The 25,238-nt window shown below is 45.4% G+C and overlaps 1 protein-coding gene and 1 long non-coding RNA gene across 5 annotated transcripts in view; both read right to left on the reverse strand.

Moving 5' to 3' along the window:
* Positions 1 to 25,238, reverse strand: part of Ust (uronyl-2-sulfotransferase) — a 295,264-nt gene that overhangs the window by 25,977 nt on the left and 244,049 nt on the right. For all 4 annotated transcript variants that reach the window (XM_063265960.1, XM_039081060.2, NM_001108458.1 and 1 more), the window contains 2 exon segments: positions 19,779 to 19,876; positions 17,926 to 18,083 (listed from right to left, as the gene is read on the reverse strand). In XM_063265960.1, coding sequence (XP_063122030.1) covers positions 17,926 to 18,083; positions 19,779 to 19,876 — 256 coding nt within the window.
* Positions 9,901 to 17,913, reverse strand: LOC134482574 (uncharacterized). Its single transcript, XR_010058824.1, has 2 exons — positions 15,073 to 17,913; positions 9,901 to 14,634 (listed from the first exon to the last, which is right to left on the reverse strand). It is a non-coding gene; the product is annotated as an uncharacterized LOC134482574 (long non-coding RNA).

Genomic DNA, 25,238 nt, shown 5'->3' on the forward strand with positions numbered 1-25,238 from the left:
TGCACTTATTTTAAGAATGTTTCTAACTCTGGACCATCTGGAACGTGTTAAGGCTCCTGGCATGGGATGAGACGACTTTTTCTCGGAGCAATTGGTCAATGTGTTTTTCTTCTTTGTTTACTCATTTGGCTGGGTGCTCCTTACTGTACAACGCACCACTTTCACATGGCCATCTGCCTCTTTCTGCTCACCCTTCGAGCCTGTGTCCCCTCCAGTATTTTAAAATAGGAGCTTTCCAGGATTCTGGAATCTTCTAGTGCAAATTTCTTCCCAATTAAAAGAAGAGAAAGAAAGAAAAGATCGCTGACTATCTCGTCTCTTATCATTTTCCAGATGACCCTGAGAATCATTTTAAGTAATGAAAGCACAAGGTAACTTCAGAAAAATGAACATTTTTTCAGCAGCCCCTCCCCCCCATGCATCTGCATATGGATTTCCTCATGGTTTGCATTTCTGTGGTGGTTGATGTTGCTCTCCAAGCAAAGTTTGGTGCCCATGCTGCAAGTGGAAATTTAGGGCTTGAATTTCTCTCTCAAGAGCTAGAATTATTAAGGAGAAATTCTGAGCCAGTTTGAGGCATGTGCCTCCCCCCGCCCCCCAAAAAAGGGGTGAGATTTCAGAAAACCAGGACTTTTAGTGTCTAAAATGTCCTCATAAATCCTTCTGAAAATGTGTTCTCTAACTGAAGAATCCTTGGTGGAGAACATTAAAGAGGCAGGGGTTACCATTACAGCGTCGTTTGTCACATATTCTCCAAGCCACCATTAATTCAGCCTCAGCAATGACTAGTGAAATATGGGTAAGGATTAGGCATCATTTCATACCATTGGCTTGCCTGCTCCATTTCACAGATGTGAGGAAATAACGTCTGGCTTCAGTTTGCGTCTGAGATGGCGCGGGCATGTATTTTTAAAATAAACAAGAGCAAGTGGTGACTCGCCACGGGATGTGGTCAGTCAACTTCATGTGACCTCAGGGTTTGTATTAGAAAACAACTCCAGTTACTAGTTTCAAAGGTGAGCTCAAAATAACACAGGAGGAAAAGAATTCCTCACCGGAGAGCTATCCAAGGAACCAAGATGCTCAAATGAGGAGGCACCTAACGGGTAATCTCTTTCCAATATAAGAGTTGAAGCCAGGAGGGTACCCTGTGCCACATAGCACATCACTCATGCCAACAATACTAGGATTCACACTGTGATAAATCAGTTATGCTGGTCTATGCTTGGAAGCTCAAATACTGGGTCAAGTTAAGGCCTTACTTAATGCTGACCTAATTATATAAATATTATAAATAAATAAATACACACACACTATATATATGTATATATGTATATATATATATATATATATATATATATATATCTCAAATGATTCAGAAAGTATCTTAAAGCCTAGGATAGAGGTTCAACACCTGGAATCCCGGCCCTCTGGCCCTCGGGGGACAGAGGCAGGAGGATCTCGATCAAGTTTGAGAGTTTAGTTGTATAGTGACTTTGAAACCAGTCAGGATTATCTGTGACCCTATCATGAAACAAAATCCAACATAATCAAAACAAAAACCCAATAAACTAACACAACCCTTCCCAAAGACGAATGTTCGTGTCGACACAAGTGTCTATATGGACACGAGTGTCAACCAATCCTTCGGACATCTCTGAGGTTCTCTGTTCTGTTTGTTTCCTCAGACTAGGAAATGGATCCAGAGAGACTAAGGAATTTGCCAACAGTTGCTAAGGACCAGTGCTGGAGGCCAGAGAGAGCACAGCCCAAACTGATGATCTGAGTCCGACTCCTAGGATCTAAGTAATGGAGGGAGAGAATGGATCTCGCTAGTTGACTGGTTGACATCCACGCATGTACTGGAGCCTGTGCACACAGACACTAAATCTATGAATAAAGGAGTGATATAACTAAAAATAAAAAAGAAGAATTAGAAATTACACACTGTAATTTAAGTATACTGGTTGTGAAGCCTGTGTCTGATCTCTGTCCCTACATGTCCGAGGCTAGAAGAAGAAAATTCAGAGACAGAAGCCGTACTCTGAGAAACAGATATCTTTAACTTCCCAATAGACTGTCAAAGGCAAGGCCAAATGAACCAGAGTCCCAGAGGATCAGCTACCTGCAAGGCCAACTGAAGGGCGTGTTAGCCCTGGCCTTTTCAGAGGCAGTGGGAGGATTAGTTAAGATTGACTTGAGCGACACCCAAGAGCTCTGTAGAGACCTATAGGCAGGGAGTGTGGGACGAATAAAAGGGAAAGCAAACACACGTCTGCTCTCCTCGATGATTCCTGGCCACTATGAAGTGAGCGGCCTCCTGTCCCATGGGCTCTTACCCCCATAATGTTCTTCTTCACCAATACTCAGAAAACAAACAAACAAACAAACAAACAAACAAACAAAAAACCCAAGCTGGCTGAGCCAAGATCTGAGAAGCCAAGAGCCAAAATAATCCCTTCTTCTCTTAAGTTGCTTTCCCATGTACTTTGTCAGAGTAATGAGAAACTGACTAACAGACTGCTCTGGGATAGCCTGTGCTAACCACATAACCTGCATGTTTTCAACCAAGAGAGGTCTTTTGAGTAAATTTGATTACCCATGAATTCTGCTCTCCCCTCCCCCAAATAGGAATTCTGATCCATAAATAGTGCTGTGAAGATGAGCTCCAGGCCCATATATTATAAATGCACTAAAGCTATGCACGGATTTGAGGGAAAAAAAAAAATCTTCCATCACATAATTCTTGACGACGGCCTGGAGGAATAAGACTTGTTGACAGCCACATGCCTCGCATCCAGAAATCTGGCATATGTGTTTTCTATGGTGAGCTCGGAAAGTTTCCATAAGGTTCTCGAGCAGATTTCTGGGGGAGATGGCGTTTTTCTTTCAAGGTGTAATGGAGAGATTTTAAGCTTTCCAAATTGGGTGATTGCAGGGGAATGGGCTGAAGGGAAATTGGTACTTCCTTGAATGAAAACCTGAGAGCCCAGAAGGTAATTACAGGGAAGAAGCTGAAATGGAGTTCCGCCTTTCCCAAGACCCCACTCCATTCTCCCAGGGATGGCGAGCTTTGGGAAGCAGGACCCTGTGGGGCTTCCTAGTACTTCCTGGTCCCCTCCCAAGTCAATCTGAGGAGAAGTCAGTGTTCCCAGGTTTCTCTTGGTATCCACTTGTACTTCTGGGTGAGTGTTCTCTGTTTGCCCTTCTTGGGTTAGAATGATGGGATACTGTGGCTCTCCCCGCCCTTCGGGATGGTCGGCTGATATTGGTCCAAGAGAGCAGAGGGAACAGAGTCAACAGATGAGGGGTGTGTTCAGAAGCCCTGTGAGTATGTACGGTGAAGAGACACGGGGACCAGCAGCAGGGAGGCAGATCAAATTTACTTGGGGGTTTCAAGGCTTATATAATTTCAGGGGGTTGGGGATGGTGGTGGGGCTAGAAACATCCAGGATGGGTAAAGGTCATTGGCTGAAAGCTTAGGGTACTAAGATGCTTCATCAGCATGGGAAAGCATTTCAGGAATCTTAGGTGCTACCCGAATGGGTACTTATGGGGGTGGGGGTGTTGAACCTGTAATTTAACTAAGGTTATGTGACATTCTGCACACAGAGGCATGGGGTCTCTGTGAACTCCATGGGCAAGGTCAGAGAAGGGGAAGCTCTGCCAATGATGGGTGGCCTCCAGATAGCACTGAGCTCCAGAGGGCTCAATATCCAGACAAAGGCAGACTTCCACCTTAATCAGCAGGGTTTTCTCACAGGATATCACAGATGTAAAGTCCCATCTTCTCTGAAACAACCTGCTACACTAAAATATTTTTGTGAACCAGTGATCCCCTTCTCCTTGGTTCTCAACATCACTACATCTTTAATAAGAAATTACATTTACAAAAAACAAAAAACAAAAAACAGCGACAAGTGGAAAATAATATAGGAGGACCCACCAAAACAAACCAATTTCAAAATAACCAAGTTCAAAATAGGCCCTAAGTAGCTAATGCTAGCCCATAAGAGCCTGTGCTCACCACTGCCAGTTTATCTAAAAGGCCAGTCTTAGGTCTCAGCTTCGTTCTTTTAAATCTCTCTGAATAGGAAACCGGCACAAGGTGGTAAAATACAGTACCAGGACAGTCATATTTATAATGATAATAAAAAGCCCTTGCATTTATAATGATAAAACTTTGACACACAGGTGAGGCACTGTTTATTGAGGCAGTGTGAACTCAGGGTGGGGGAAGATACTTTTCAATTTTTAGAACAAAACATTGAGCCACATTGGCTTCTTCCTTTGGGGTGAATTCTGAGTAGGTTTTATTTTGTTCGTTTGATTTTCCTGCAAGCATTTCTTTTGTGCTTCAGATTAATATGACAACTGAAGTTTGTGTTATTGGAAGAGATGCTTTGTGCCCAAAGCGTTAGACTACTGAGTATATCATTAAGTGAATTTGAAAGTGACTTGGACCTTTTTTTAAAGGAACTCTCCAGATGTGTTTCTGCCTTCTGGAGGCCTGACATTCTGTCTCTGATGGTATTAAGCTAAAGCCACAGGCACGCAGAAGTTGCCAGTAAACCAATGAAATCCAAGGTTGAACAAGACATGGACGGTACTGGTCACATTAGATATTAAGCTCAACCTGTGGGTGTGGATGTCTGAGTAACTTTCCCACTGACCCCTTTCCTACTGACCCACATCACCTTTGAAAAGTGAACTTTTGGAAGGTGGGAGACGGCAGATGTAAATATCATCATACTGTGGTCACGCCATGTGGATACTGTATCTGTGTATCGGTGCTAAGGAATGAGAATGAATGGGATACTGTATCTCTGTATGAATGCTAAGGAGTGAGAACGAATTGGATACTGTGTCTCTGTATGGATGCTAAGGAGTGAGAACGAATTGGATACTGTGTCTCTGTATGGATACTAAGGAGTGAGAACGAATTGGATATTATATCTCTGTATTGGTGCTAAGGAATGAGAATGAATGGGATATTGTATCTCTGTATGGATGCTAAGGAGTGAGAATGAATGGGAACCGTAGACCCCATCCCATCACCACAGCCACAAACACAACAGAAGTCAGATACTTACAAGGCAAGTTTCAGTTTTGAGACGAAGCAACAGGAACAGCGTTTTACAACACTTGGCTACACCTTGAAGATTAAGAGCTGGTAGAAATTTTAGGCTGAGCAGAGGGAACTGTTTAGCAGAAACTTCACGATTCTGATTTACGTTTTATGAGGAATTAAGTTACAGGGTTTGGTTTTTTTTTTTTTTTTTTTTTTCCTTTTTAAAACCCTGGACCATTAAAACCAACCATTCTGCCAAAAATGTATTTGGGGTTTAACATTTTCTTTTGGAAAAACATTTTTAAAAGTAACGAACTCCGGGCACTAAAAAAGGCTGTGAAACTCTCTACTTTAACAATATGATGGGGCCTACCGTCAACCAAGGCAAAGCTAATAATAATATGGTCTAAGATCAAGGCTAATAACACATGTGGCTCAGGATTTACTTATAGATACTCTGGGAGTTGTGTGGTCTTTGGTGAAAGCCATTGGAGCTGAGTCTGAGTTGGTAAAAGTAAGCTAATCTTCCACGGTCGACGCCAGAAACCAACTCCCATGCCCTGTTATTCTTAGGCAAACAATATCCTACGCTATAATGTGGAAATCTCCAAGTATGGCCAAGCCAAGAAATCACCCTGAACAAACACGAGTCTTCATTACCACTATTCTGGCTCTAAGAGGATAGGCAGCCTCAGCCCATCAGAGCCGGTTCTGACTGAGAGCCAACCTCAGATCCCTCCAGGTTGTTTCTGTCAGATCACACCTGGCTGGGCCAGGACTTGGGTCTCTGTAGCTTGTTCCTCCATTGCAGGGCTCACTGTCAGGTAGATAGATGGGTAAGTGGACAGCACTTTACCTCACAGGACTGGGAATCCTGGGCCAATAGGAGAAGCTATGTCAATGTGTATCAGATAAGCTCTGAATCCACCACCCTCACCCCGTGCCCCACAAGAATCACTTCAGATGAATGCTTTGGTGAACTGCAATGAAAACAAGTTATTAAAGAAATAAATAACTCGTGGTCTCGTCAGCTCGCCACATAGGATCCCAAATGCTAATTCTCACCGTCTGCCCTCAGGCTCGGCAGAGCTGGCAGCAGGCTGCTTGCAAACAGGCTGAGTTCCATGCTCTTACACTCTGGGTCACAGTGCATGGCTGTGGCCTGGGTCACTGAGACACAAAGGCCCCATTGGGACACGCTCCCGGACAAGAGCTCCATTCCTCCCTGTGACTCCTAGGTCAAGTGTCAGCTTTCCCGGCCACACCAGGGGACAGGCCTGTCCAGGGAAAATTACCCTCCCCCTCCACTGAGCCTTTGAGCTTCTTTCTTTGACTTTATTTTCCTTTCAAACTCCTTTCTGGGTAAATGCAGGAGGTTCCAGCAGCCCTGGCACCCTAGCTCATATGGAATATATTTAGAGAGGGGGAGAAACTCCAATGGTTACATGATTTTGAACTGGCTCGGACACAGTGTGGCTGGAATTTCAGTGCTGGCTTTTGTTTTCATTCGTCGTGACGTATTGGTTATAGAAGCTGTGGCTACTGCTACCCAAACGGCTGTAGCCTAGATCCTTCAATGGTTTTGCCTTCTCCTGTACCTTAGCTGACTGACAGTGCTCACCCAGCTAGGGCCTCAGCTCTCTTGCTCCGAAGCCTTCACTGTGGCCACAAACATTCACAAAGACATTTCTCCCAAAGGAGCATCTGCCAGCATAGGCACACAGAAGGGTCTCTTCTCATCAGACTCAACTAATATGGTATTTCTGAATAGCCATGATCTACACACACACACACACACACACACACACACACACACACACACACACACACATATTTTATATTCGAATCACATAGGAGCCTCACTGAAGAGTGTAAGATCCCACTGATGATGTACTGGCTTGTTTTGTCCCTGGAATTTTGTCACCACTTCAAGGCATGGACGCTGCTGCTGATACTTTGGGAGTTTGTTCACAGCCTCGCCTGGCTGACATTTCATGAGACAGTTGCGTGTAACAGATCAAGTCAAGATCTATGAACGCAAAACCAGCTCTAGAACCTTCCCATCCAGAGAGTAGGGCTATCTGAAGTTAAATCCAAAGACTTGACTATGTGACTCCACCACCCCTTCCTCATCCTTAAAAGAGTCGCTCACATGACAGAAACACAATCCTAACTTCCTAACGAATTGCAGAGTCACAAGGACAGAGTTGGAGAAGGATGCTCCTGTCGGGTTTTCACCAGCATCTGGCAGATAAATAGCATCTGGAAGCATGCATCCCATGGGTGGAGCTGAGGGACTTCCGGAGTGCTGAGAAGAGTCCCAGCTCACCTACTGCTATCCTGAGAGGCCAAGGAATGACAGCATTCGGTGTCTCAGTGGGAGATCTGGGCACGAGGCTAACAGTCTAGTTATGATATAACTTCTCTCCTGGGCTGTGTGTGCCATGTGTCTTACAGCGCTTCTCTTTTCCCTCGGGGAAACATTCCTCACCCCATTCTACACTGGGGAGCTGCATCCGAGGCTCTAAGGGCTTTGCAAACCCAGAGAAGAAAGCAGGGGCGATGCAGGCTAAAATACAAGTTATCAGTGACCAGTGCAGTCAGGGTAACCTGCTGTTCTGTTCCCATAGCAACAGTCAGATGTGTGTTTCGCTTCCCTAATACAGCACGCTTCCCCTCTCATCCCCAAAACAGATGTGTGTAGGGTTTCCTAGTCGGAAAACCTCAACAAACTCAAGAGAAAAATGACATCTGTGACAGATGCAGAAATGTCCCCAACGAAACATGCCACTTTACATAAACTTGCCAGGACCCAGTAAGACTCCCATGAGATGGCACTTCAAGTCTCTCTTCTCTGCCACGGCCAGAGGTCTAAGGACGATCACCATCACCAGAGGAAAGCTTCCAGACTGATAAAGGATGTCCAGACCAACCAACCACACTGCCAAAAGGAGAGTGTGGCAAGCAGAGAAGTGGGTGTTCTGGGGGATAAGGAAAGGGTCTGAAGATGACCTTCCTAGTTTGAACAGCTTTACGACATCCATGGAGAAGTTAGAATATAAAAAGTAAATTTTTTCAAATGAGGGGAAGAGTCAAAGAGATAGGAAACAAAGAGAGGGAAAAATAATGAACAATGAAAAAGAGTGTTTTAGAAAAGGAAAAGGGTTTGAGAGGTAGCTCAGTGATTAAGAGCACTGACTGCTCTTCCACAGATCCTGAGTTCAATTCCCAGCAACCACATGGTGGCTCACAGCCATCTGTAATGGGATCCGATGCCCTCTCCTGGTGTGTCTGAAGACAGCTATAGTGAGTGTACTTACATACATAAATTAAATAAATAAATAAATCATTTTATAAAAAAGAAGTGTCTAGGGGTCTAGATATCTGACAGGAAAATGCTCGCAATAAAATCATTAAAGAGGGCTGGCGAAGGGATTCAAAGAACTAGCTGCTCTCCCAGAGGACCTGTGTTCTATTCCCAGCACGTACATGGCAGCTCACAACTGTAACTCCAGTTCCAGGATCTGACATCCTCACTCAGATACACATGCAGGCAAAGCACCAATGCCCATAAAATAAATAAATAAATGAAAAAATTTAAAACCATTAAAAAAAAAAGAAACAAGAAATGGTAAACAGGGTTAGAGAGGGGAAGGAGAAAAAAGTGGTGTGCGGAATATAATTAAAAAGAAATTCACATAGGCCAGGTCAATTATGGAGACAGGCAGCTGGACACTAGACTTCTCAAGCTCTCATGGACTGCCAGGAGCTGACTTGTCATTGAGGTTCGAACATGCCCTTCAAAGATGCATGTTGAAACCTACCTGCCACCAAGAGGCAGGCCCTGAGCAATTGTTAGGTCAGGAGGAGAGATTAATGCCGTCATTTGGGGAGGGGGGTGGATAAAAGCAAGATTGGCAAATAGCTCCCTAAAAATCAGAGGGCATCAGCCCCCTCCTCCCTGTATTAGTCACTGTTCTACTGCTGTGAAGACACAACCAAGGCAACTCTTATAAGAGAAAACATTTAACTGAGGGGATTGTTTATAGTTTTAGAGGTGTAGTCCATTCTAATCGTGGTGGGGAGCATGGCAGCATGCATGGTGGTGGGACAGTAGTGGAGAGATAATGATCTGCAGGCAGGAGAGGGGGGGAGCGAGCGCATGCGCGTGAGAGAGAAACAGAGTAAGTAAGAGACAGAGAGACAGAGACAGACAGGGGGTGGGAATGAGAAAAGGAGAGAGAGAGAGAGAGAGAGAGAGAGAGAGAGAAAGAGCAAGAGAGGGAAGGAAGGAGAGAGTAAGAGTGAGAGAGCAAGAGTATGAGGCAGAGACAGAGCAAGTGAGAAAGAGAGAGGCAGGCAGAGAGAGACACATACAAAGATGGGGAGTGGGGAGAACTGAGTCTAACAAGGGTTTTTGAAACTGCAATGATATACTTCTTCCAAGGCCACACCTCTTTTTTAAAAAAAGTTTTCCTTGTAATTTTCTCAGATGTTTTGTTATAGCACATTGAAGCTAGTAATTGTTTAAAAGATTTACTTATTTTATGTATATGAGTACACTGTTGCTGTCTTCAGACACACCAGAGGAGGGCATCAGATCCCATTACAGATGGTTGTGAGCCACCATGTGGTTGCTGGGAATTGAACTCAGGACCTCTGGAAGAGCAGTCAGTGCTCTTAACCACTGAGCTACCTCTCTAGCCCAAGGCCACACCTCTTAATCCTTTCTAAACAGTGCCAGCCATTCTTATTCAAATCACCACCTTCTCCTCCCTATGCTCCCATCACCTGATCCTTTCTGCCGTGGTGTGGGTGTGATGCAGCAAGGTGTCCCTCACACAGACATGGCCTCGCTACCTAGGACTTCCAACCCTCTAGAACCACAAGCTCAGTAAACCTGTAGTTTTCATAATTTACCCAGTCTGTGGTATTCTGTTTAGTAGCAAAACATGGAGTCCAACTCCACCCCTGCACCTTGTGTTAGGAGGTAATGCAGGGACACATACCGCATCAAGGACAGGGTCCATGGGAAATGGGAGACCGGAGATCTGGTAGGAGTGCAGGGGGAGGGAGAACAAACATCTGATAATACTGAAATAATATTGATGCAACATCAAGATTTGATAAGTAAAAATAAAGCTAAGTATTTTATTTTAGAGAAAGGCATTAATTAATTCCAGAAAAAGCAATATCTGGTGCTAGAATTCAGACATGACTGTGATACACTAGTGAGTAACTACGAGATACAGCATGGGTCGTCGGCAAACCTCTGCAGTGACGTAATAGATGGGACTGTGAAGTCAAAATGCCTGTCCTATTAGGAGAGCGGGGGGTGGGGGTAGAAGTAGAGGAAAGGGTGATGGAATAAAAGAACTAAATAATGTCTCATGGAAATCACTCAAGATGTGGTAGCCTGTGTACAGCAGCGATAAGTAACATGGTGGTGAGAGGACACCATGCAGCTGCGCTCAAGTCTTGAAGGGAGATGGGAACAGTAAAGGCTCATTTCTAGTACACATCTTTTTGGTAACATCGGGTCTCATCGAAGGGTCTTAGTACCACTTTAATGAATAGTTAGAAACCACAAGGTAAGACTCCAGGAATCTGTGCTTTGACACACTGTTCCAGTCAGGTCTGCTTTGCCAAGCAGAGCGTGGAGGCGAGCATCCTAAGCTCCCACTGTCTTCTCGCCATCAGGGTCGTGCTGGATTCCTCTGTGGGTTTGTGGGGGAGAGATGGATGCCCTAGGCACCACACAGCAGACGGTAATGCCAGTGTCTGACTTTTTTTTTTTTATTGTACCCTCTTACAGTTCAGCACTAGACGGCTTTGTAACACTAGACAAAGTAGGGCATCACAGCCTGACAGAAACTTCTGAGAGCCTACAAAAACATAGACCGAGAAATGATATGTCTACTTTAAAAAGAGTTGGCTAGAAAAAAAAAAAAAAAAACAGAACATTCGGCTGTACAGCGCTGAGTCAGACAAAAACGGGCTCGAGGGCTGAAGCCACCCCTCGCCTGGGCTGTGTGCCCCTTCTCCTCCATTTCTCTGAGCCTGGATCTCTAGGCAGAGCTTGTGAAGTGGATAAAGCCACAGCCCAGAGTGCAAAGACAGTCCTTAAGTTCTTTGTCAAGAGCCCTGTCTGCATTACTACACCGAGACCTGGGAGGACAGAGGCCTTGTGGTGTAGGCCATGAATGGCAGAAGACTAGGAAGGCCTTATACATATCAGCTGTCTACCTCCAGGATCAGGTCTAACCTTGGCTGTGCTTTAGAAGTGTACCTCCAGGATCAGGTCTAACCTTGGCTGTGCTTTAGAAGTGTACCTCCAGGATCAGGTCTAACATTGGCTCCTGCTTTAGAAGTGGGCTAGCTCTGTAAAATGTGGAAAAGGTACACAATTTTAACATGTGAGGCGTAGACCCACCCCTTAGTCATAATTTCATGCAGTGCAAAGTATGCTACTGTTGGCCTGACTGAAAACTACTTGGGGTGGAAGCCATCACATTCTAAAGCAGAGGAAAATAGCCTCTGAGCACAGATGGAGGCTATCTCCTCCACTCCCACGATGTCATTAGACAGCTCTCATTAGGGGAAACCACTCATAAATGGGGAGACTTCCCCCAACCTGGTCTGGGAACACTGTGCAAATCAGGAAGGCATGGCGGGTGTGCATTTGGGCTTCTCCACAAGGGAATATTGGGGCCCAGAAGAGAAAAAGGCCCAGGGGGTGGAGGATATGTTAGAAGAAAGTGGTCCAAGAAGAGGATTCCAGGGTTTCTAGAGGACCATGCCTGGGGAGAGAGGCAGTTCAAGGCCAGGCCAGGGAGGGATGGGAACAGATAGGGAATCCTGGAGGTCATTGGCTGTCATCTAGAGAGGGAGAGGGAAATCCCAGAAGTCACTGCCAGGCACACAGGGCCAGGGACAAGTAATGGGTGCAGGCAGGAAAGCTGGAAGGACATCAAGGGAGAAGACCTTTAGGTGGAGAAGCTCAGGACTTGGAATTGCTCCTGTGCACTGAAAGGAAGCGAGAGCCTTTCTGGTCAGACTAGGGAGCAGGCGGGGCAGCACATGGATTCCAGGACTGGATGTTGACCACTGGTCCTGAGACTGGTGTGGAGACACAGGCCATGTTCAGACAGTAAGAGGGACTCCTTGGTTCTGCAGAGTTTTGACTGGAAACCATGATTATCTCCTGGAGAAAATAGAGCAATGCTGCCTCCTGCTGGAGAAAGGCTAACAGTGCATTATAACATTCTGACGGATGCGTGGCTTTGAAAAACAAACTGGCAAGACAGAAACCATGTCTCCCTTTAATTCAAATAATAATAATAAAAAATATTTGGACATGCATGATCTATTAAATAGCAGGCATAGTACAAGACCCAAAATTCAGCACCAGTTAAGGGGAACTGGCCCCAAGTCAAATCTCAGTGGTGGACTTCATTTCAAAGTCCTAACTCGTGGATATTTCTGGTAAGAATTCAGACTGTTTAAGCAAATGCCTACTGACTGGGATGATATGTGCTTGTTATCCTCTGATCAGGCATGCCAATGTGGCAGTGTTTCCCGTTAACATCCTCCCTCGAGAAACGTGAAGTTCACCAGAAGACAGTGCTTCCCCTTTCCTAAGGCAGACATACAGAAGTGGCAAGTCTTCGAGGCAGAAGAGCCCACAATCACAGATCAGCTGTGACTGATGCACTAAGATGACCCCTCCCTGTTTTCTTCCCTCAGTCTTGCCCATTCGCTTTGCCCACTTGACTCACCCCACCCCACACCCCCATGCACACACACCCCTCTCGTCTTCTGACTTCCTGCAAGCTTCCCTCCTTTTCCAGCTGTAGAGATTACTGAGAAATCTAAAGTCACGGCTTTCCAAAGTCACGCCTCACGATAGATCATTACCAAATGTTCAGTGTATGTTAAGGACTGTGGATCTTGCCTTGACTAAGTCTTACAACAACCCTTTAAGGCAGGCGATATTTATGCACACTATACAGATGGGCGAGGCTGAGGTGGCATACCTTGCCGTGGCCATACCATTACTAAATGAGGCTGTCTCCTAACAGCCTTTAGTTAATCACTATGATATATTCTCTTTTTGATGGACACAGAAGGTGTGGAGAAGGAAGAATAGAAATGACCAGCAGGGAGATCTTTGACTTGATCACCCAAGTAGCAGCATTCCCGAGGAAGGAGGGATTCTGGACAGTGAGCTCTCTCTAGCCTGTAGTTCAGATAGGGATGGTCTCCGTCACTACACTTGAGGCACTGTGGACTATCCAGGACTATGAGAGGACTGTGTGAACTGGAGGTCGAACAAGGATCGAGAAAGCACACTGTATGAGACTTTAGGTCTCCGTGAGACAAACCTCAAAGGTCACACGGTGAGAATGTTCAGGTTACACAGCCCCAACCGTGGCAGAGAATACGCCGGAAGGGCTTCCTAAATCAGCTTGGCACTCTTTTATAAGAATGACTTTAAGAAAACCAGAGGAGGGCATTGGATCCCACTACAGATTGTTATGAGAGACCATGTAGTTGCTGGGACTTGAACTCAAGACCTCTGGAAGAGCAGTCAACGTTCTAATTGCTGAGCCATCTCTCCAGCCCTCAGGAATGACTTTGGTTCTATAGAAACCAAGCATCCATCATTTAATATTTGTTTTAATTCTGCTGGATATTTTTTATTGTTAGATTGGTGAAAACTAGAATTTATCATGTGACACACCATTTAAAAATTTTTTTCTGTGCATTTGTTGCTTCTAGTAGATGCTCTCATTTGAATACTGCAACGCAAATTAACTCACAAACACTGCAATACTGATCAAGGGCCCTGAGGGGTGGGGTGGGGTCTAGTGGTCACTTATATACAAGGAACAAACAAACGAACTACCTGGCACAGCATTTGATTTGCCCTGTGTCAGCACTATCTATAAAATGTGTGAACATCTTTTCTAAAGCAGTCCCTCGTGAATGAGTTTAGTTTGAGTGGTCAGTACTTAAATCAGCGGTTTGGAATTTATTCTGATAGTTGCCAACTGTGTTCTCAAGGCCTCCCATAAATGCCCGGTGAGCTTCCCATCATGCTCCATGGTTCACACTTGCAATGGGAACAAGAAGATGAATTCTGAAGTAGTTTGAGTAATGGGGAGCATTTTAAACACAAGGTAAAACGTGGGTTCTCAAGCTCTTGAAGAAAGGAAGTTGTGGGTTTCACTAGGCCGTACAGTTCTGTCGCCCACTAGGAGGCGCTATTGAACAACCGTACCTTGGTTACTATTGAACAAGACTAACTCAGCTACTGGTCCCACCAGTCCTGCTTCTATTACCTGTAGTCAGGTACTCTTTGTTTCTTAATTAACTTGCTTATTTATTTTGGCTATTTACCACCACTGCAATCGGCTTACAAAATCAGGTCTAAGCGGTATCTGTTAGCTCGCAGCCTGCTGGGTTTGTTTGCTCCTTTGTTTTGGTGATACTGGGGCTCAAATTCTGCACCCTGTGCACGGTAGCCCAGTGCTCCATCACTGAACCAGCATTTCAGGTTTCTGAGAGTTAAGGAAAGGAGACACAGATACATTAAAGCACACAGCTCAGAAGTCCCGCAGTCTTTCTCTTACTTTCATAGTAAGAGGCTTCGTATACGAGGGGCTATAGACTTCTCTGGGTCGGCTTCTGTTTCAATTTCAAAGGGGGCGGGGGTAAGGTAAGGACAGTGGGGATTCACCAATAAGAAGTAGGGGTGGTTCGGTCCCCACAGTCCCCAGCTCCGAAAAAAATAAGAACCAAAAAAGAAAAAAAAAGAAGTAGGGGTGGGTGATGGTCAGTTCTCACTGGAAACCCGGTTGGGTTGAGTTGTCATGAAGACGTGCTTCCTGCAGGGTCAACGGAGGAGGGAAAACCACCCACTGGTGGGTGGCATCATCCTAAGGGTGGGCGTCCCAGACTGAATCAGAGGAGACGGGCGCCTGACCACTGGCTCTTACCCTTCTCCTTGCTTCCAGGCAGCTGAGGCAATGTGAACGGCTGCCTCGTGCGCCTGCATATTTCCCGCCATTGTGACCGCAGCATCTCTAACCTTGAGTGTCCCCACCATTGTGACTGCAGCATCTCTAACCATGAATGTCCCCACCATTGTGACTGCAGCATCTCTGTGAGTGTCCCCTCCATTGTGACTGCAGCATCTCTAACTGTGTTCCCATCACCATGACTGTAGCATCTCTGACCAAATTAAAACTTTAAACTTATGTTTTCCAGTGCTGGGGATCATATCCAGGCTGTGGGAACGAGCTAAACCACTGAATTGTGCTATCAGCCCTAAAATTCTTGAATGGGGGAAGCACCAGGATTCTAGTGGGCCATGCATAAGAACGAGGTGGCCTGGTATGAACAGGTGAAAGAGCTACGCTTCCTTCCACCTGTCTGACCGTTAACCCACTAATTCAATCAATCACAGTGACGGACACCTTGTACGGCACCTTGTGTTTGCAGAAGCCTAAATATAACAAGAGGCTGGTCAGGAGTGTCTTTTCAACCAACACTCTCTGCCTGGAGAGACACGGGGACTATGAGGATAGGGGAACTGTGTTCTCACGTGGCCTTCATTGTCATTTTAAGGGAACAGCAGAAGACAACGACAGGCATCCACAGTACACGGAAGTTGCTGAACTCTTGGTCCATTTTGTCATGCACACACTTCACAGCAGCAGAGAGCTAATCTGGGGTCATAAACTGGGGTGTATAAAGGTATTGTCACAATTTCTACTCGGTAACTTAGAACAGAGAGCAGGGGTCTTAGGGACCCCCTCCGTACCAGAAATTATTCTTTTTTTTTTTTTTTTATCACATTGCTTTTGGAAAATTGCTGGGGCACCCCAGATGCATCCTGAAAAGCAGAATCGATGTACCACACCATGTGACCCTGTGGAGCAGCTGCACTGGGCTTCTGGAAGCCTTTCAGTCTACTACACAAGAACACCAGATGTCCCTGACTCCTTCTGAGGCCTTTACCATGTTGTTACTGCCAAAATCAAAGAGGAAGGAGCTTTAATTTACTGGTGGGAAGACTGTAGCTGTAGGTCAAAGAGCTAAGTGTGACCCAGTCTTCACAGGTCTCTTCTGCTTTAGTGGGTGTGCTTTCGGATCATGAGATCAAGGCCACCGTTTCGGGGATGGCATCCGTTTAGCTGAAGAAAATAGAAAGCTAATTCCAGCAACAGCTAGGTGCATGCCCCTTTGGATACACTTGTCATTGGTGGTTTATATGTGTTTAAAAACAGTCGCAAATGGCTTTATACTTGTCACTTAACAAATGTCTGGATAAATATGTGTCACCAAGATTCAGTCAGCCCTTCATCAGTCAACTGTACCTATCTATCTATCTATCTATCTATCTATCTATCTATCTATCTATCTATCCATCCATCCATCCATCCATCCATCCATCTATCTATCTATCTATCTATCTATCTATCTATCTATCTATCTATCTACCTCTCCTTCACACACACAAACAGACACACACACACAGAGTGGGGAGAGGAGGAGGAAGGAGAGGAAGAGACAGACAGAGACAAGACAGACAGACTGAGGAAGGGCCCATACAAGAATGACTGAAGTCTTCCTTTAAAGACTCTAATGTAGGGTAAGCCCTCTCTAGAGCTGCACAAAGAGCGGGAGGCTCACAATGTCTTACAGAACGGTCATCAGAAACAGCACCATGCCGGCATCCTTCCCATTCAACAGACATAAACTCCTGCATGCGCCTCTTGTTGGAAGGACAGAGGGAGCTCTAGTTTCAAACCTAGCTACTGAAGACTCATTATGCTTCTAGCTCTTCAAATCGATTTTGCTGATGGGAAGACTCTCAGCAGGCCTCACCTTCAGGTTTTCTGGTACATTTTTACATGCAGATAAATTAGATTTTCATTTCTGAATGAGAGAGAGAATGGAAGACTTTTGAAGCACCTGTCAGCCTAGCTACCCAAATAGCAGGGCCCCAGTATAGCAGGAAGGGATCCCCCAGGCAAAGACAAGTTTGCCCAGGCCCTGGGAATACAGATGTGGTTCAAAGTCCATCCCATTGTCTGCAGTCTTTGGGAGTGTATCCTATGCTATTTCTACCAGACCATATGCCCTCTCCCATTCCAGCGCAACAGCACAACACCACAAACCGATCGGGGAAATAAATATGCAAGACTCGCCGTGCAGAGCAGATTAAGGAGCACAGGGAAAAAAGCGTGGCAAGAAAGCATCTTTCTCTCCAGCTAAATAATAATGAGAGGGAGAGAAATGATGGATTTCTGAAAGTAATTATGCTCACAGTGACACCGCGGGCTGTCCTGCGTGTGATCGCCTTGCCGTTCTCTATTTCTTGTTTCTATTCTGGGAGCACTTGGTTTGTGAGAGCAAAATCTTAGTTGCATTTTCAATTGGCTTCCCTATCTAATCTACTTCCGGGACTTCACACTCTACAGTGTTTTGTCCATGGCGGTTGGAAGCAGCTCTGGTCCCACTGCTGTTTGCACCCAGGAACTCCAGGTGCGTGCACTTATCCTAGTATCACTTCCTCCGTTCACCCCAGGAACACGCTTGGGATGAGCTGGTGGGGAGAATGTGTGAACTTGTGTCTCTTAAGGAGAGGGGCATAGCCATCAGGATGCTAACCATGGTGAGTCTGTGCTTCACCTTAAAGCTTCCAGAAGCTTGTGCTTCTCCTCTGTCTTTGAAAGCCTGGGAGACACAAGGCGTCACACTGTATTTCCATCTCCCAAGTCCTTGTCAGAAATAGGAAGCTTTAAATGGGACCCTACGGGGGAGAGGGCTTCCAATGGTGTTACCTGGGTCCTTGTAGATGCTGAGCACGCCCTTGAAGTAATGAGGTAAAAATCTCTCCAGTAGAAGCAGCACATCTTCCAGCTCCTCCAGAATCCCCACAAGCAGGAAGTTTTCATTCACGTTCAGCTTGGCCCGCTCCAGTGCCCATTCGCCAGGCTCCCTTGACGAGACGAGAAAGTTGCTTTACATCAAAGGCCCATGATGGGCAGCAACAACCCATGTAGCTCGTTCTAAAACAGTGCGGTCTTCCCCGATTTCCCTAGCTGAGGTGTTTTTCACATGTGCACATGGGAATTGAACTCAGGACCTCTGGAAGAGCAGTCAGTGCTCTCAACTGCTAAGCCACCTCTCCAGACCCTAGAATGGCTTTTGTCGCTGGCTATATCTTTGTAGTGATTAAGACTAGCGCCCAATGGCAGCTGCTAGTCACTGCATCCTTTTAAAGCATTGACGATGTTGGTTTTGTTTGTTTGGGTCACAGAAGGCAAAGGAGGGCCTTTCTTTACAGGTTCAACTTGGAATTTGAGCAAGCCAAGGTCGCTTCGCAACCCTTTCCTGCTGCACAGAATCAGTGTCAGGTTCAGAAAAGTGACATTGGTGGAGGGAATACGAGGAGTTGGGGGGCACTTAAGTACACTGTCCAAAGAGACCCATTTTAGGGAAAACACCTCCATCATAACAAAAAAGGAGTAAATTAACCTCGAATCCTTTCAGCAGCAGACTGATACACTGAGTGATATTAATCATCAATGTAAATACATGGGGAAAAGACTGCCCAAAGCCAGGACGTTGACAACGCCTAGAATTTACATTGTAAGTAGACTTTCATGCTTCAGTAAGCTCAGCAAAAACAACACTCATCATTAAACAAAAATGAGAACGTAAAAAAAAAATTAATAAATCTGAGAATGTGTCCCAGTTTAAAGTCAGCGATGCCCCGTGGCAGGAACACAAACCGGTCTACTCTAGTGGATGTTTTCCCAAAGGAGAACAAGGTTTATTTCTGCCACATAGTGATTCATTGTTGCAACCCTTTCTCTTCTAGGCTGTAGACTTGTCCTTAGAACTGCAGATCTGATTTCAGCTATGGTTACTTAGTACCACCAAAGGAAGGTACTAGGAATGCTTGTGCCTGCCCTGGGGTATGCTGCCTACCCCAGTAAGTCACTGCGTAAACAAGGTCTGTGCTCAAGTCAGGCCAGCTTGTTCATTGGAAAGTACGCTCTTCTTTCTACAGCATTGGGTCTCAACCTTCCTAATGCTATGGCCCTTTAATACAGATCCTTATGTTGTGGTGACTCCCCCCCACCCCAACCACAAAATTATTTTTTGTTGCTACTTCATAACTGTAATTTCTTTACTGTTATGAACTATAATGTAAATATCTGCATTTTCTGGTGGTCTTGGGCAACCCATGTAAAATGGTCAGTTGACCCCCACAGGGGTTACCATCCCTTAAATTGAGAATCATTGTTCTACGGTCCGTATCTCATTAGAGATGCCATCAAACCTGAGTGTTGGACCTGATGTAGCTTTCCAGAGCAGAGATGGGTAATGATCACTGTGGAGGAGCAGGCTGGCCACTGACTCTGGTCTCCACTGTCTTGCAGGGTGAGGTAACATCTGTGTTTTAGGTAGATGAATGGATTTGGTGAATGGGTGTCCCTGTTACGTATCTCTGACGCTTGCCTCACAGAGCCTCACAGTCCCTGTGTGACACTCAGAATGGCAAATGATATTCTAGGAGAGCTACTGCAGCCACGAACTGAATCCCAGAGGGTTGAGGGGCTTCCTGCAGAGGATTTGCAGAGTGCCAGTGCATCGGGGAGCTTCCCCAGTACGGTTGTATGCTTACCTACATCTGGGGTGCTGTCCACAGAAATACGGGATGATGTAAAATAGCCTGGGGTTGGAACACTCGGGGTAGTTTTCCAGAATGCACTCATTGATGTCCTAGGAGAGAAGACACAGCAATGAAGCACTGCGGTCTTAGCACAGCTTTGCTGAATGCCGCAGAATTTTTTTTTTAAAAAATCAACACCTTTTTACTACAAACTCTTTGGCAGACAGAATTCACAGACTTCCCAAGAAAATGTTCCCTTTGCGTCTCAGTGTCTGTGTACACTGGCCAGGTCTGTGCATAGCCTGGCAGGTTGGGGTGTGCCTACTTGGTTGAATACCCTGTGTCCTCATCTGCTGCAGGCTGGGACTTTTGGTTGGGTCAAATGCATGCTAAGGAAATGTCTAATTCTTGTGCTTCACATTGGCTGGCTATCTGCCAGCCCACTGTCCATTAATGTTTATGGAATTAATCCAGTAAGTTTTAATTCTCAATGAATTTGGAGTTAATCACCTACTATTATTGCTAACCCTACATAAGTGAGTTTCTTTATGTACGCATACATCCGATAAATAATTATGGAGTCTCTAACGGTCTCATAAACGGTTTCTAAATTTCAGAGAAGCTTTACATTTTCTAAGGTTATATTTAAGTGAGAAGATGGCAGGGTTTGAGCATGTAAGCATCGTAAGCATTCCAAGGCAGCAGGGTGGTTCTCAGGTTTTCTCCTCCTTGAGGCTAGACATGGGTTCTGTTAGCACTATAGGGGTTTGCAATAGCCAATGGTGGAACAGGAACAGAGTGGGTGTGGTTACAGCAGCCCCTGTTGGAGCGGAAGGGTGTAGAGGCAGGCCATTGGCTGCTTGGTAAAAGGGGATGGAACGAGGGAGGGGCAAGTATGCTATGGGGTCTCAGAAGGCTATGCTCCTATAGGACTCCACAAATAACCCTGCAAGGTCAACCCACGGGAAACCATAAATTTCTAGTTCAGAAGGTGCAGTTAACTAGGTTTCTTTTCTTAGACCAAGGCACCTCCTGAGGGACTACAAGGGATTCCATTTGCGCCCATTAGGCTGATGAATGGTGCTCATTACAGCCCTGCTAAGGAAATTCTTTGGAAGAAGTAAATAAGAGATGTCTCCCGCAGAAGGTCAAGGGCAGCACTCAGTATCCACTGCTCAAGGGCGGAGACAGAGAGGCTCAAGACTAGGACCTTCAGATCCTGACCAGTTGTGCCGTTCAACTGAGGACCGACTTGGTACGCAGGGGATCAGAATCTAAGCAGGTGTCTTGTTCTGAAGGGGCCCCTCGGTTTTTGGGGACAAGAAAGTCTGTGTGGAAGCACTGGTTTTTATATTCGGCGGGCGACTTTATTATGAGCATCTCTTTGTGGCGAGCCTCTTTTAACACATACATATTGTAAAAATGATCTCACAATTTTATCTTTCTTTCCATTCTTTTAACTTTTATTATTTTTTGCATATGGGTGTTTTGCCTGCCACATGTATTGCGCACCACTCGCATGCCTGGACGCCATGGAGGCCAAGAGGAAGTCGGATTCCTTACTTGGAACTGGAGTTGCAGACGGTTGTGAGCTGCTGGGAAGTGAACTCAGGTCTTCTGGAAGAGCAGGGCCAGTTCCTCTATCATTTCTTTTAATGTTAATGACTTAAGTAGAAATGGCTTACTTTTATTTCATCAGGATTTTTTGTTTTTCTTAGTGTGTACAAAATCGTACTCACTTCTCCCCGATTTTACTTCCCTCTCAGAGAGTCTCCCTTTTGCTCCTCTCCCTCCCAACACGCACAGACGCTTGCATGTATTTAAATTTAAAAAATATGTCCTATTTGGTCTTTCTTCCCCTGCACTCTGTCTTGTTTCTGTGTCCACTTAGAACTCTCTCCTCCAACCCATAAGTCCTTCTAGCTTTATATCCTAGATACACACATACCATGTACTTACACACACACACACACACACACACACACACACACACACACACACACACGTATTTAAATCTACATCTTCCATATTGAGAGAAAGCATCGTGTAATTTTAGTCTTCCCGAGCCAGGCTTATGACCTTTCTTAATTCATCTTAATGGCTGAATAAAATCTGTGTGTGTGTGTGTGTGTGTGTGTGTGTGTGTGTGTGTGTGTGTACGCCCGCACGCGTGCGTAGCCTATCACATTTTCTTTACTGGACCTCTGTGCTGCACAGGCTGCATCTCTTGGTTAGTATAAGGTGTGTAGCAGGAAACATGGATGTACGTGCAGAAGGCCCCAAGGGTGTGACGCTGCCTTCCGTTTCTTTGAGTATCTGCCTGGGCCTGGTGCAGCTATGCCACAGGGAAGTGCTAATTTTAGTTTTCTGAGGAACTCCACGCTGACTTCTGCCATGGCTACACCAGTGTGCGTTCCCGTCAGCAGTGTAGAGACTTCCTCTTTCCCACACTCTAGCCAGCATCTGTCTCTTTATGGCAGCCATTCTGACTGGGGTGGGGGCTAGGGGGGCTGTTCTTTTTTGCTATGCATGTAGTACTTCTATGATAAATGCATGAAAGTTCATTTTTTTAAAAAATCATTAAAACATACCTAAATTTTCCTTTTAAAAAGATTTATTTATTTTATATATGAGCGTTCTATCGGTATGTACACCTGCATGCCAGAAGAGGGCATTGGATCCCACTACAGATGGTTGTGAGCCACCATGTGGTTGCTGGGAATTGAACTCAGGACCTCTGGAAGAGCAGTCAGTGCTCTCAACCACTGAGCCATCTCTCCAGTCTCCTAAATTTTCTTTTAAATTAGAGTGGGAAGAATGAAGATACAGCCAAGTTGACTTGCCGTATTCCTCTGGACCTTGAATTCTATGCTCCTTGTAATGCCCACCCCTGCCTAAGGCGGGCTCTCTTTTACAGTGAAGACTTGATTCCATTAAAAATTTCCCAGCATTGGGGAAGTAGAGAAAATACTTCAAAGAGCACACTGAGGACACCTGGCCATTCTGTCTGCACTCAAAGCTGTAAGAACGTAACCTACCTAGAATTTATCCTAAACAAATCACATAAGCATTTGATTCAGAAGCTCAACAAATTCCCTCCAAAATGGCTTATATATTTTTGTCGCTTATAGTTTTGGGTTAGAAGGAAGTCTGAGTTCTGGTCTCAGGTCTTCAATAGCTGTGTATCCTTAGCAAAATGATGATGCCCCGAGCCCAGTTTCCTCATTCGTAGGACATGGTGGATGGATGTGCCTGGTGCCCTAAACCAGGCTCTGTATGGCAAAGAACTGGAAAAGGTGCTTATTCTTTGACTCAAGAACTATGTGTGAACAATTGCACTCATTCAGCGTTTCCCATCTATACATTTCCACCTCTCAGAGAAGACTGTTTCGGGAAAGTGCTGATGCTAGCAGACCCCACTGCAGCTTCTGTAGGTACCGCTGGCTAGTAGTGGGGTCCTGGGCAAATATTTATGCCTCACAAGCTCAAGTTCCTCATCTGTAAAATGGGGACAATATTTGCCCCACACGCACTCAAGTAAGATTAGAAGGTATGTATGTATGCCCTTCATGTTATCTATCTACCATTCAGTGTTGGGGTCCAGACACCTCCCACACACAAAGGGCTCGGGTGCATATTCTACATTCCACAGCAGACCTGGCCTCCAGGTTATCCCAGCGTCCCTCAGTCCCTACTGGTTGTGGGGCATGGATGACCTACCCAGCCCTCTGCCTTGAACTTTCCACCCAAGGCTGAGATTTCCCTCCCCCAGAAAGTCTTCCTATACAATGTAGACATTTTGATCTGCCCTCCCCCCTCCTCCCTTCTCTTCTTCCCCAGAGCATGTTTTCTCTTCCCCCTTTCTTCTGTCACCCTCCCCAGGGTGACTTCCCTGGCCTCATTCTTTGAAACCAGGGAACTAGCCCTGAGAGCAGCTTCCTAATAAGCCCGCCTAACACTATATTCTAATCTTACTAGAATCGGCTCATTTCACCCAAAGAGAAATAACTTCTCGTAGCTAGTCATATTATGCGATCTTAACTGTGCTTTCCTTCTTCTGGATTCCTTTTCCCTTCAGTGGTACATATAGGTTATGCGCAGTTTTAAAACAAGGACCTCTGCCAATTCAGAGAAAACAGGAAGAAAAATATGCAAATATGAAATGTATAATTTGTGGGGTTTTTTTTTTTTTTTGTGCGATTGGTTGGCAACAAACTAATAACATTGAGCAAAATCAGGCAAAAAAAAAAAAAATCCCCCACCACTTTCAGCTTGTGACTTCCTACATGAAAGGCACAGACAATGTGGATTTAAAAAAAAAATAATAAAACTTTCCAATATAGACTTAAGAGAGATTGGGAGTGGATCTTCCCACTCTAAAATTACAGACATTAGAGGAGAGTTCAACGGTAAAGGACATGCAGACGGGAGATTTCTTGTTCGGGCTCTAACTGTGGCTTTAGAAATGGGAAAGGGAAGAATTGCTGAGCCCATTCACCAAGGCTTTAAAGCATTCTTGACCCACAGGTGAGCAGTGGCAGCCAGAGAACACATTTGATGGGTTAGTCAATTTAGATAAGTGGAATGAATCTGATCTAAGTCTTATTGCAAACACTGCCTCATAAGCTTTTTATTTCAAACCTTACAAAAAAAATGACCCGGACTGGAGGAATCAACCAGGACTTCTCAGTAAGGTTTTATAGACTTCGAGGGGCGGGTGGCCATACGCCCTCATTTCCCAGTCCATGCTCCAGTCCTGCCAGAATCACATCACCAGCGATGCCTCCTTCCAGAGGGGGTGGGAGGTGTCCTCTGGAGCTGGTCTGCCCACAGCCCTCCAGAGAGTACCACCCTGAGGAAGTAGCTCTTTGTTCTACGACAAGTGTCATGGAGCAGTGCATACTTAACACCTACTTTGGTGTCTGTGTGGTCTTTTCTGCCACCTGAGACCCTGGCTATATGTTGGGATGCAGAGAAAGACTGCTCTGGGTTAAAAGGGCATCATTCTGCTTTTGATAGGAGCAATATTCCTATTTGCTGTGGGAACTAGTTCAGCTCAGCTCTGAAATCCTACTTTGCTTTGGTTGCTCTGATAAACAGTCTGACTAATAGCAACTTGGATAGAAAGGGTTCATTGGCTTCCACCCCCACATCAGAGTCGTCACTGTTCCTGGCTCCAACCCCTACATCACTGAGAGGAGTCAGGACAGGGACTAAAACCTGTTCCAGGCAACCCCATTCTAAGTACACTCAGGGTTGGAGCTTTGTGAACCCACTTAGTCCTTGCACCGCTGCCCACTTTCCTGTCATTGTTACAATGTACCTGAGAGAAACAATTAACAGAAAGAATTGTTTAGTTTGTTTCAGGGGCACTCTGAGGTTTCAGTCCATTGCTAGAGACCTGCAGAGAGCTAGAACACTACAGTAAGAGGGTGTAAAGGAACAAGCCTTAGAGCAGCCAGAAAACAGAGA

This window comes from Rattus norvegicus, chromosome 1, assembly GCF_036323735.1.
Source record: "Rattus norvegicus strain BN/NHsdMcwi chromosome 1, GRCr8, whole genome shotgun sequence".
NCBI classification, from domain to species: Eukaryota; Metazoa; Chordata; class Mammalia; order Rodentia; family Muridae; genus Rattus; species Rattus norvegicus.